This window comes from Sinocyclocheilus anshuiensis, unplaced genomic scaffold (genome assembly GCF_001515605.1).
Source record: "Sinocyclocheilus anshuiensis isolate Anshui unplaced genomic scaffold, SAMN03320099.WGS_v1.1 scaffold842, whole genome shotgun sequence".
Classification (NCBI taxonomy): domain Eukaryota; kingdom Metazoa; phylum Chordata; class Actinopteri; order Cypriniformes; family Cyprinidae; genus Sinocyclocheilus; species Sinocyclocheilus anshuiensis.
This window is the reverse complement of record NW_015536509.1, coordinates 695,494-708,114: the sequence shown is the minus strand read 5'-3', so window position 1 is coordinate 708,114 and position 12,621 is coordinate 695,494. Positions and strand designations below refer to the sequence as shown.

General features: G+C 35.8%; 1 protein-coding gene across 1 annotated transcript; it reads left to right on the top strand.

Moving 5' to 3' along the window:
* The first annotated feature begins 3,751 nt into the window (after positions 1-3,751).
* Positions 3,752-10,865, top strand: LOC107691682 (paired mesoderm homeobox protein 1-like). Its single transcript, XM_016490462.1, has 4 exons — positions 3,752-4,479; positions 7,183-7,358; positions 7,533-7,714; positions 8,845-10,865. Exons 1-4 carry the CDS (start codon positions 4,263-4,265, stop codon positions 8,975-8,977), a joined length of 708 nt encoding a protein of 235 aa, XP_016345948.1. The 5' UTR covers positions 3,752-4,262; the 3' UTR covers positions 8,978-10,865.
* Positions 10,866-12,621: the final 1,756 nt, after the last annotated feature.

The window sequence follows — 12,621 nt, the reverse complement described above, 5'->3', positions numbered from 1 at the left end:
TCTGGGAATGTCAATTTACGGTTATTCACTGTAAATTATACAGTCTTTTTCACTTCCAAAAACGGTATACTACCGTAAAATTAATGTCCAATACATGTAATGTCCAATACAGTTTTTCACCGTATATAGTAGGGGAATTTACCATTAACCATTTAACAGGTTGTTACTGTAGCAGTTTTACAGTCTTTTACCGTTAAATTTACAGTCATTTTTTACAGTGTAAGATCATACACGAAATATATTCATTTCCTCGTAAATTTGCTTTTTCAGTTAAAGATAAAAAGATTTCAAGGCAGGTGCTTTTTTCCCCTTTTTAAATATAGCCTACTTTTTAAAAGAGGACTTAGCATAATAATTTCAGATATCATCTTCATTAAGAACGCGCGTTTTTAGACGTGTAAATGAGACTACATGCCTGTTTTAGCAGTAGTTCATCTTCATAGAGCAGCATTCCTCTGGATCTGCTTTTAATTTATTGAGGTTCCTCTCCGGACAACTTGGAAAAGTGTGTAACATGAGAAGCAAAAAGACTGTGAGATAAATACAGAGCACTAACGCCGCTGGCCACGCATTAGTTATAGATTGTAGCTTTTGACACAGTATGTAAACGAAATGGGTTAAAATAATTGGATTACAATAAATCATTAATAACTACTGGACATGTTTTATCGTGCAGTGTAAGGAAAGGTTAGACATCTATATCTTGTATATTAGGTTAAGAATTAAAGTCAGGACAGCTGCAGAATTTAAAATAAAAGTCATTTGTGAAATGTAATTGTGGTTTATAAAATGTTTTGCATTTAATTTTAAAGATAGGCCTATGTCTAAAAAAATTGTGTTAAAAGTTCATATTTGTAAAGGAGGGCTATAAAACTTAGTTACGATCCAAATTAAGTGATTTTATAGTCACTTGCGGGGTTTAGGCTACTGAAGTTTGTTTTATTCCGTCTATGTGCATCTATTCTGTTTATATGATGAACTTTCCCTGTTGGTTCTCAGGCCTTTGTTTCTTTCCTTGCTGTGCTCGTTAGACAAAGATATGTTATGAGTAACGTGTTATGTTACGAGAAAATGTCCCGATGCTGAAAACAAATGTTGTGTAAGGTGTGCACATGTAGCCTATTTGTAATGCACACTGAGGTCCACTGAGGTATTATTAAGGGTTCGGCACGAGCCTCATTACAAGAGGATCCTCGAGTCTGATTATAATAATTATCCTATAATTATCCACCAATTGATCCCTATAATCCAAGATGGACATGTGATATGATCCGTATGAGAAATTATGAACTGAGCTGAGCTGAAATGCAGAGCTGCTACAAAACAGTGTTGCAATTTATTGTCCTCCATGTTGTCGACAGTACACGGGGGGAAGAAAGAAAAATGAAAATTAAATTTAAATCAAACTAATTCGATTTTTCAATACAATATACTTGAATAGTAATTCAATATGTGTTGATTTAGCCTACTTGATTCATGCATTATGATTGATCAAATAAACTTAATGAAAAAATATGTAGGCTATCAACCCAAATGTTTAAGAAGAGTCATTCCTAACTTTATCCTAATTATTAATTTATTCGGAGCAAATTTTGTATTGGATGTAATGGTGGATTGCATGTTGCGAAAAATTCTGAATTTTTGAGGAAATAATAATTTAGTTCCATTATTTACTTTACAACTTCTGTTATTGTCAATAAACAAAACAAACTGTTCACTGTCCAAACTATATCATCCTGTCTATTGCTATCATTTTTTTTAATTCTCTTTGTGTTTATACCCTATTATAAAAAATAAAAAAAACATAGGCCTATCGTTAATTATTTTAATGGTGGTAGTTTCGAATATGCGATTTTCATTTTATTCAGCTGTAAATCGGTATTTGTTTTCCAATTATTCTGGGTTACACGCTAATAATGCGGTTGACGACTTAAACTTGACAAAACATTTGTTTTGCCTTGTTTTCCGTTTCTAGAATGCGGATGAAAGATCGTAATGTTCATCTCAATTTATAGACAATTGTTGCTGTCAGTGCGATCATTCCCACATGACCTTTATTTCTTACACCTTCTCAATGATAAATGCAGGCAACTGTCCTCAAAAATAAACCCCAACACATTTTAATACAGTTCATTTATAAATGACCAATGTCATTATTTTTCTATGCAAACAATTAGGCCTAATGTTTTATATCGTTCCAGGGTAGATTATTCTTTTTACTTTATCCAGTTCATTTTACAATTTTACTTTCGTTTATTACCTACTTTTCGGGGAAAATATAGAGGTTGCTAGACGTTGACTTTTTATTACTGTGATTTTGTTTTAGTGTATAATTTTTTATATACATATTTAGATTAGCTTGCCTTGCTCATAAAGAAAAACATGTTAACGGAGACTGATTAAAACTTTTCTCCTATATGGGCCTAGTTTTACATTCCTCAAGGAGGCAAGAACTTTCCTTCTTCACAAAGATTCAAGGTTTCGATATGTGGCAGATTTATGGGCAGAGTAAAATAATAATAAAAGCAAAGCTGCGCGCTGGCACAGGGCAGCGAGCTGGGCTTCGAGGGAGAAATGGGATCTTGGGGGAAAACTAATGATGAAGAAAGATCTCCTCAATCCAAGCTCCTTAATTAAATGCACGGAAAGAACGAGAGAGGCACTGCACATCTGGATTCAATCTGCGCCCCTTTGATGGCATCAAGTGTTCTTTTCCCAGACCTAGGAGGCTGACGGAGGCTGCTTGGAGCCTGAACTCATGTCATTGCGACACATGCAGAGCTCGATCTCCTCCTGTCCAGAGACTCTTTAAAAGCGCACGCAATGCTTCGACATCCTCTGTAACCCGATTCAAAAAGAACAACATTTTAGTGTCACATCATGAACTGACACCAGTACAGAACGCACGATACCCATATTATCCAAGAGCTTTGCCGGTGTGTAACTTTGATCATTTTGAGTGCTCGTGTTAATAGCTTAACATCGGTTAAGCTTAACAAGACCATTGTCCCTTTATTCAAACTTAAGACCACAGTATATAATTTGGTGACAGTTTTATTCAGCATGGAAAAAAGCAATTGAGTAGCCTAATCATTGCAAAGAGACAGAAGTCTGTTCAGTTACAGCAGTTGATGATCAATAAAGATGATAAATGGACTAATGTTTTATTTTAAAACAAAGAAAAATAAAACAAACATTTTTCAATGTAATACTTTCTGACAAAAGAAAACAAAGATTAAAAGATTTTTTAAAAATGACTTAATGACCTTGACAAATTCATGAGGATCTTCTCTGTTTTCTGGCTTTCTTGTCACAAAATTATTCACTGCTTATTTTTTAATAATAGTAATAATAATAATAATAATAATGGGAAACTATGGCAAATTTTCATTAGACATATATTTTTAAACTATATAGCCTACTTTAAACTATATATAGCCTACTATAGGCCCTTTATTATATATTAGGCTATAGCCTACATATATATTTTTAAAGCCCAAATATCAGTGAGTTTTAATTCTGTACAATTCTGTGAATATAAGAGTTGTATTCAAGTCTGTTTCTGTATGATTCGCATTTTAATGTAGCCTATTTCTGAATAACCTAATAGACCAGGACAAAAAAATCACATCAGGTCACGTTGACCCATGAATTATTGAGTATTTCAGTGGGATGTTAGGGGTGGAGAAAAGAGATATGACTTCGTTAAACTTTAGAAACGCCGACAAAAAAAACATCGCCACGTAATTAGGGCTTCTTGTGTGTCTATCATCCCTCACCAGGGCTTCAAATGCTCGTGTATTTTGCTCTCAGGCTCCCCCCTCAGCGCCAGTGTGTGTCGTTTGAAGTACCGGAGAAAGAAGCTGAGAGAAGCTCGTCCGACCTCCTACTATTGGGCGTAAGTCGTTCATCTGTGCCATCAAACCTTTCTCGCCAGCTTACTCATTCCCTCACTCTCGGAACGAGAGGAGAAAGTCTCTGTTACAGAAACTAAAAGGGAGTCATCGGGTAAAAGGCGAAGACTTTGGAGTTCTTGAATTGTAGATGTGTTTCGGTGATGCCTTTTTTTCCATAAAGACTCATGATTGTCCAGTAAAAGAGCGGTAATTACGCCTGTTTGGATCCACATGACACTGAACTACGGATGAAGAAATCAAAATCGATCTATTTGTCGAGCATAGAGTGATTGTTCATGGTCAAGACTTAACCCATGTTGGTTATAGGTAGCCTAGAGGATATCTTGGGTTTCGTCAGTTTGCGTCATGACTTCCAGCTATGCTCATGTAACGGAGAGTCCGATCAGCGCAAATCAGGATCATTTACAGGCTAAGAAGAACTTTTCCGTGAGCCACCTGTTGGATCTGGAGGAGGCGCGGGAGATGGTGGGAGCTCAAGCGGAGGAGAGCGCAGGAGAGGCGGCCAGGAGTATGCTGGAGTCTCCGGGACTGACCAGCGGCAGCGACACGACACAGCAGGAGAGTAAGTTCATGAGCAAAACATGATCCTCATGTCCCTTAGATTCTTTTAATAGCTCAAACATTCGTAGCATTTAAGTATCAGGATGATAGGCTAGTGATTTTTCCTAATTTAATAAGAAATTATTATAGTTAAGATTTCAACTCCAAAAGACGTACAGGGAAAAAAATTAGGCTAGTTCATGAAAATTACTTCTGTTTAGGGTCTCCCAATTATAAAAGTAAATGTAATTAAATTGTTCATTCTAGTAATCTTTAATTGGTAGGCCTACACACTCTAGAAAGAACAGAAACACATGAACTAATGTGATTAGCACCTTACCTAAACTGTCACGTTAGCAGATGTGTGACAGACATCAGTATTGTGTTCTGAATTATATTAGGCGCTATAAGAGGGCACGATTGCGTTCTGATTCATTTACTCCATATGCGTTTAGTTAGCAATTAAGATACTTAGGCTAATTAATTGTAGTGTGTAAAACTGGTTCTTAGTAATCCCGAACTGTCTCTACAATGAAAATATAGTTTTCATTGATATTAAGGTGTGTTCGAATAAATCAAAATAAAAATTTAAAAAGTGATAATTTTGCAAACCTTTCAGACTGTATCTGCAGGCTGTCATGCATGTAAACCTACAATATATAATTTTATTAGTAGGCCAATTTCTATTTTTTTTTATATTTTCTTCTCAGTGAAACCAACAAAACAAGTTATCTATAGGATCTGCAAAATTCATAACAGGAAATAGATATTTTTACAATTCTAGGGCTATTTAAAGATTTAAAGACGTAGTCCAAAGTTGCAGTGAATTAATTAGGCTTATTTTATGAACGAGTCACTAAAGTGGTTATTAGTCCATTTCAAATAGTAAATTAAACAGATATAACAATTAGGCCGTCTACATTTTCTGAATGCACCATTTAGCCTATTAGAATGAACTTTGTATTTGTTAGGCATCATCGGAAATTTGCAATTTGAAACATTACGAAAGTTATAAACACGAGCCTCTTGATAAAGCCACCATTACAGTCTGACTTGTTTTGAGAAAGCTATATTTGTCTACATGATAGGCTTTATATTTTTTGCACATTTTAAATCTGTCACTTTGAATGAGCCAAGCCACTAAGATTAAAACGAACTGAATTTTAATAAGTAACAAAATAAACGAAAAAATAAATGAATAAAGTTAATAGGTTGGCGCGTGTTCCGTACCTCGGGGGAAAAAAAATATAGCAACACGATTTAAGGCTCGTGTGAGGGCATTTAGGCCTATGTAAACATTTTTATTAATATTTTGTGAACAATTTACTCAACGTTTCAGATGTGACTTCAGCATTATTTTAAGAGAAATGACTTCTGAATAACCATAACTGAAGTGAAGATAAATCTCGTGTAGGCCTAAGCGCATAGTTAATAAAAGACGATTTTCGTTCTCACTATAAGCACAGCTGTGACATGTAGAGCTGTTCTTGCTCTAGGCCCGGCACTGATAACCTCTTCTTTCAACTTTGTTTTGAGTTTATGGCCTTTGAGGAATTGGGGCGAATCAGTTCGTCAATGGGGTATTTTCTCCCTCATGGGAAGTTTTATGGAGCGATTTAAGAACTGATTGATGAGTCCAAAGAGGAGTGAGTCTGCAACGATCTGCTTTTTTCCCGGACCAAAACAGGCCCAGACATCATAATTGGCATTTTACTACTAGAAGAGGCCAGAATGATTTTAGAAATAAACAAAGAACGAAAGAAACAAAGAAAGATGACAGAAATGTAGATTATTTATATAAAAGATGATGGATAAATAATATATGAAGGAAACTGATAAATGTAGATTTATTTCATAATACAATTTGGCTGATGAGGAGCTAATTCTACAAAACCTGATGACCATATATTATTTATAGTTTTATGTTCTGTATTCTATTTCTGTAGGTGTAATATAATTTATATAAGATTATCATAAGAGAAGACTGGATGACATAAAATATTACAGAATGCATCAATTACTTTATTTGATAATATTTTCCTATAACTTAATTTGTAAAAAAGGCCAAAGAGTTCTCTCTCTCTCTCTTTTTTTTTTTTTTTGCAGTTATAAATAGCAGAGAAACATAAAGTCAAAATCACATTTCTGAAAAGATCTAAAGAAATCATGAGGAAAAGTCATTAAATATTAGGGAAAAAATGTGCATCAAATAAATGATAGTGAATAAAAAAATAATTTATTAAGGGTCTGGTGTCATATTGACCTCAAACAGAATATTATTGTAGGCCGGGTTATTCACCTAAGATGTTTTTGTTGAAAATGTATAGAATACGAGAACATTTTCAGATTTTTTAATAAATTAAGATCAGGTGTCCTGCTTACACACTCTTTAAGCTTTGATTGAGATACGGTTTTAGGAAGGTTCATCACTTCTGACTGAAGTATAATCAAACTGGAAAAATCTGTATTAACTCTCTGCAGCTCCTTTCCATTGAGCCGACTGTACATTAAACGGTTATACATTTTCAGTTCTTAATATTAAAAAAAGCATCTTTGTTTATAATTCCATAACAAAAACTGTTTCACTAGTTTGACTTAACTGTACCCCTATGAATGTAATGTCCTTTTTTCAGGGTAAAGCTATTTAATGGGTACGGACCTACTATAATGGGGATATTAATGTCATCCTTATCTCTGTGTGTGCGCTTGTGTTTGTCCCCCATAGATGAGCAACTCAACTCAGAGGAGAAGAAAAAGCGTAAACAGAGGCGGAATAGGACCACGTTCAACAGCAGCCAACTGCAGGCCTTAGAGAGAATATTTGAGAGGACGCACTACCCTGATGCTTTTGTCAGGGAGGACTTAGCACGCCGGGTCAACCTCACTGAAGCTCGAGTGCAGGTTAGCAGGTTGTTTTTCATTTTATCCTGAAATGGTCTTATCATGCTCAGTGTCGTCACATCATGTGGATGCAGCAGTGGCACATACTTTACCTTCACACAATGGTCCATTCTGATGGTAAGGCTGTTCTACACACTGTATATGTCAAACTGAGCACCTTTCATGATTTTCTAGGTGTGGTTTCAAAATCGGCGGGCTAAGTTTCGGCGAAATGAACGTGCAATGCTGGCCAGTAAAAACGCCTCGCTGCTCAAGTCTTTCTCAGGAGAAGTAACAGCCATAGAGCAGCCCATTGTCCCACGACCCGCTCCCAGACCCAATGACTACATGTCCTGGGGCAGCTCACCATCGTACAGGTTAGATGTCAACAAATTGTTTATACCGCTGCATGCATTACCATTACCACTGCTGCTGTTTCTGTTGGTGTGGACGTTAATTGGGCAGAAGATATAAGAATATTCTGGGTTATTTACAAATTAATGACAATGGACAGCATCTGCTGCATGAATGTTGTCATCCCTCATTTAACTAAAACTGTAAATGAAAGTAATTTACTTATGAATTAATGTTTCAAATATTCAACTATTGCACCATTTCAAAAGTATAACCATGAGATTTAAATATTAAACGTGTTAGTCTGAATTACATATGTTACTTCTGACTTGATGGGAATGCATGATTTAGACCAAATCTATGCAATAATTGGTAACACTTTACAAGAAGTTCCATTTATTAACATTAGTTAACAAGAATGAGCAATGAAAAATCATTTTAATGCATTATACACTAATGTATTATTCAAAAACAAAAGTTGTATCTGTTAATATTATTTAATTGACATGCACTATAATTAACGGTTGAACTAACGTTAACAAAAATGAATAAGTTTATTAATAAATTAATGCTTATTGTTAGTTAATGCATTAACAAATGTTAACAAATGGGACCTTATTGTAAAGTGCTACACAAATATTTGCAATGCAAGTAGCTTTGGATAAAAGCGTATATATAAATCTATGTAACTATCCATAGAACACTATTTACATGGACTTAAATTGCGCAAACTCCACCTGAAGAAATTACATCAGTGATACACAACCATAAATTTGAAAAGTAGTTTGGATGATTTAGACAACTTAACAGCTTGGGTAAAACGCATTTTAGGGACGATTTCATGAAAGTGCTTTAATCAAAATACCACCATACATTTCTGTATTTTCTTTACTGTAAACGTGTTTTTTTTTTCAAGCTGAGGGAGTCAAAATTATCAAAAGTATTAAATTAATTATTAAAAAATATAAAATAATTTTCTTGAAATCTGAAATTTTGTGCCACAAATGCTGTCCATACGAATGAAGTTGTAAAAACCCCAGAATAGTACTGCATTTTCATCACAAACATTGTGACCATTTTTGTTTAAGTGAATTATTTATTATTAACAAAATGTGTGAAATCTCATCCTGAAAACTTAACCCTTTCCTTACAGCACCATGGCAACTTATTCTCCATCATGCGCTACCAACAACACAGCCCAAGGCATGAATATGGCCAACAGTATCGCCAACCTGAGACTGAAGGCCAAAGAATACAGCCTGAACCAGGTGCCCACCGTCAACTGAAGTGGACAGCAGGGCTGTCAGAGACTCTGAGCCACATGTCAGAGAACAATCCCAATGTCCTGACAACACTGGCCCCGTACTATTGACATAAATATTGTTTTCTGTCCTCTTATATGTGTTTTACTCTTATCCATCAAGGAAACAAAGCAAAGGAGACTTTCTTCAAGGTACAGAGCTTTCCTAAACCAATGATTTACACAAGGCTGTCATGTGGGAAAATGACATGTGGGAAAATTCTGGAAACTTTCTCTGTTCACACTCACTGTGGCAGCATGAGTGTGGTCATCCCGTTTGAAGAGCGTGGCTTACTATAGATTGCTTTCTCGAGACTGTTGCCGACCACAGGGATTTGATGACCTCTGTGGAATCCATATACTACAATCTTGTGGACATCTGGGAAGTTTTTAGGATTTCCCCTTGATTTCTTCTTGGAACTCATAAATATGCACTGAGGCCACAAATTGGGATTTGGATATTTTGATTATTTGGAACTGGGTGAAATTTGGCTTCCTTGTTACCGTACTCTAAAATCACTTTTCACTGTTTTCAGTTTAAAACACGCCGGGGCTGTTTGTTCATTTTGGCATACGCAGAACTCTAGTCATGTATGCAAGTAATGAATTTGGAGCCTAGTTGATTTTACCCATTTATATTGTCTAAATATATCTAAACATGTAATATTCCTTTGCAATAAAGATATCCAAGCAGTGTAACAGCATGGGTTAGAGTGTCCTCGAATGTCTTTATGGCCTACCAGAGAACACTTCTGCGATTTACGCTGCAGCAATTTGACCATGTTTTTACCACAAATGTGCTGACTGTTGAGCATAGACTGCTCTCAATCTCTGATTTGTTCTGTTGCTGGCAACAGTTCCACATACCAGATATTAAACCCTATTACATTATGTACATGTATAGCCTTGGAGGAAGTGTTTTAGAATAAAACTAGATGAAAAGCATACTCCCACTATTGGCCCATTTCATTTACAGTATTACACAGTAGAGGCAGGTGAAATCATTCAGAAACCCAAGAGTAGTGAGAGTTAGAGACGCGAGGGCAGATGTTACGTGTGCTTTTCCAAAGCTAAACTCCTCAAAGTGTGTTTGTAGGCTCTCATAGATGGTTGTTACTCTTTCCTCCTCTCTGTGTGAACATTTACCTTTAAACTGTAAAATAACTCTTCGTCAGGACTCCTGGGGGCTTCGTGAGAAACAGCAGAAAGCTTTGCAAAAATTCCTGCGGCTCTTTTCCTCTCCACCCATTTTCCACTCCACTTCGGAGTGCACGTTTCTAAGGTATACAAGGCAAAGCAAGGAAATGACAAAATGTAGCTAATCAAACTGGCCATTTACAATGAGATCCAAACACTTCTAGCGCTGTTGTTCTTCCCCTGCCAGCTATCGTTCCATTAAAGTGTTTGTGTATTTGCTTTGGATTTGAAAACGTTTTAAAGGTTGACGAGAAAAATCAGCTGACAGGAGCATTCTGAAAAACAGCCTGTGCGTTTTACTACCTGATGATGGAGTCTTTGGTGTCGCGTGGTGAGCTTTGATTCCTTTAAGCAGTCTTCAGGGCCGGCGCTGTTCAATTTTTGTTGAACAGGAATGTTTACTTTCAAAACAGTGTGTTTATGGCACAGGAAGCGATCGTTTGAGTTTAAGTGGCTGCGGGCTGTTTTTGAATGGCTGACACTGGCTTGTTTATGTACCTGATGGCTCCCTTGGTCTGCTGATTACATGTGACCTTAAGTGACCTCAGAGACAGTCAGTTGGAGGAAGGGGGTGAGCCGGTGAGTTGTTTTTCTTTTCATCTGTCTTTCAGCTCCGTGAAAGAAATCTGTTGGCTTTCATAACTGTAATGTAACTCTTTAAATACGGCCCAGCGATTTGTTTACATCATGTTTTGTGGAATAAAATGAGATTCTCACACAGAATTGATGAAATTATTAGACGTTATTGCACTACGATACTTGTTTTTCATGTGCTTAATATTTTTTTTTTAAATTGTCAAAAATATTGCAATGCACAATATATCAGTACCGCACTGGTCATCAGCTAATTATAGTGTTTTTTAAAAAACATTTATTGGTCAATTTTATTGTGCATGCTCATTTTTTTAACATTTAGATTACCTTTGTGGTCATCTAAAGGTCACTTCAAGTTAATCTACACTACTGTTCAAAAGTTTGGGGTCAGTAAGATTTTATTTTTTAAGAAATTAATACCTTTATTCAGCAAGGGCACAATTAATTGATCAAAAGTGACAGTAAAAACATTTATAATGTTACAAAAGATTTATATGTCAAATAAATGCTGTTTTTTTTAACTTTACATTAATAAAAAAAAATCCTGAAAAAAATGTCACAGTTTCCACAAAAAATATATATTAAAATAGAAAACAGTTATTTTAAAGTGTAGTGATATTTCTCAGTATTACTATTTTTACTGTTTTTGATTAAATAAATGCAGCCTTGATGAGCATAAGACTCTAAACCTTTGAAAGGTAGTATATACACACACATAATAATAATTTTAACTGTAATCTTTAGCTAATCTTAATATCCAATTTTCATACTGTACATATCGATGTGACGCCTAAATTTACATGTAATATTTAAACATTTGATTTCAGTTTTTTAGTTTTTATTATTTATTTATTTATTTATTTAAACAAAACAAATAAGTGGTTAAAAGGTCCCCAAATGAAACTTCAGAACAGCTTCAGTCAGATGAGTTTGAACATATGGTATCATTCCAACTGTTAAAAAACGGATGAAAAAGTAGCTTTACATTAAATAAATTGTCACTTATTTGTAATGTTCTGTTGCTTTCCAAATTCAGTTGGCAGCAGCATCCAATAAGTCCAGATTAGGTCCGTGAACATTCCTGATTGGTTGACCTCTCTCAAGTTAACACTGATGGACAAGAAGTGTGTTTATCAACGATCCCAGTTTGAGCTTTTTCTTAAATGATGCATCTATATTAAAATTCCAGTCATTATTCCAATTGAGATGCCTTTCATGTGGCTTCTCCCCACAAGCTGGGCTCGTTCCATCCAATTTACAGCGGAATCTTTATGATCCAAGCAGTTCATGAAAACTGCAAACCCTTTCCAAATACAGCGTACTCTAAGGACCTGCAATATACGGGATGTTAATTTTGGAGCCATTTCCTATTATTTCGACAGTTTTTTTTTTACTTGACACAACCCTCTTTGAACCATTTATATCAAGGTCGATGGACCTTGAAGGTTTCTTAACAAAGTGAGTCTCTGGTTGGAGGATTTTTAATGGCACATGCAGAAAGCTGGACGGAATCGCTACTGTCCTCACGCCAACATCAACCTAACACCTACGAATGAATTTATGACTCTAAAACGTGCAGAAGTTTTCTCCTGTAATGTTCTCAGGTGGGCTCCTATGCTCATATATGTTTGCTCACACTTTTGATCCTATAAATAATAAAAAAGCTTTGCACATGACCCTAGGAGAGTTGTTTGAGGAAGCCACTGGAAAAGAAAGAAAAAACAACTTTCATGTTGTCTCCTCTATCCCCCTGCCTGGGCGTCCATCTTACCTTTCACAGCCTGGGCTCGCTGACCCTAAGTGCTTCCAGATGTCTGGAACTCTGACCTGAGCCCCAGC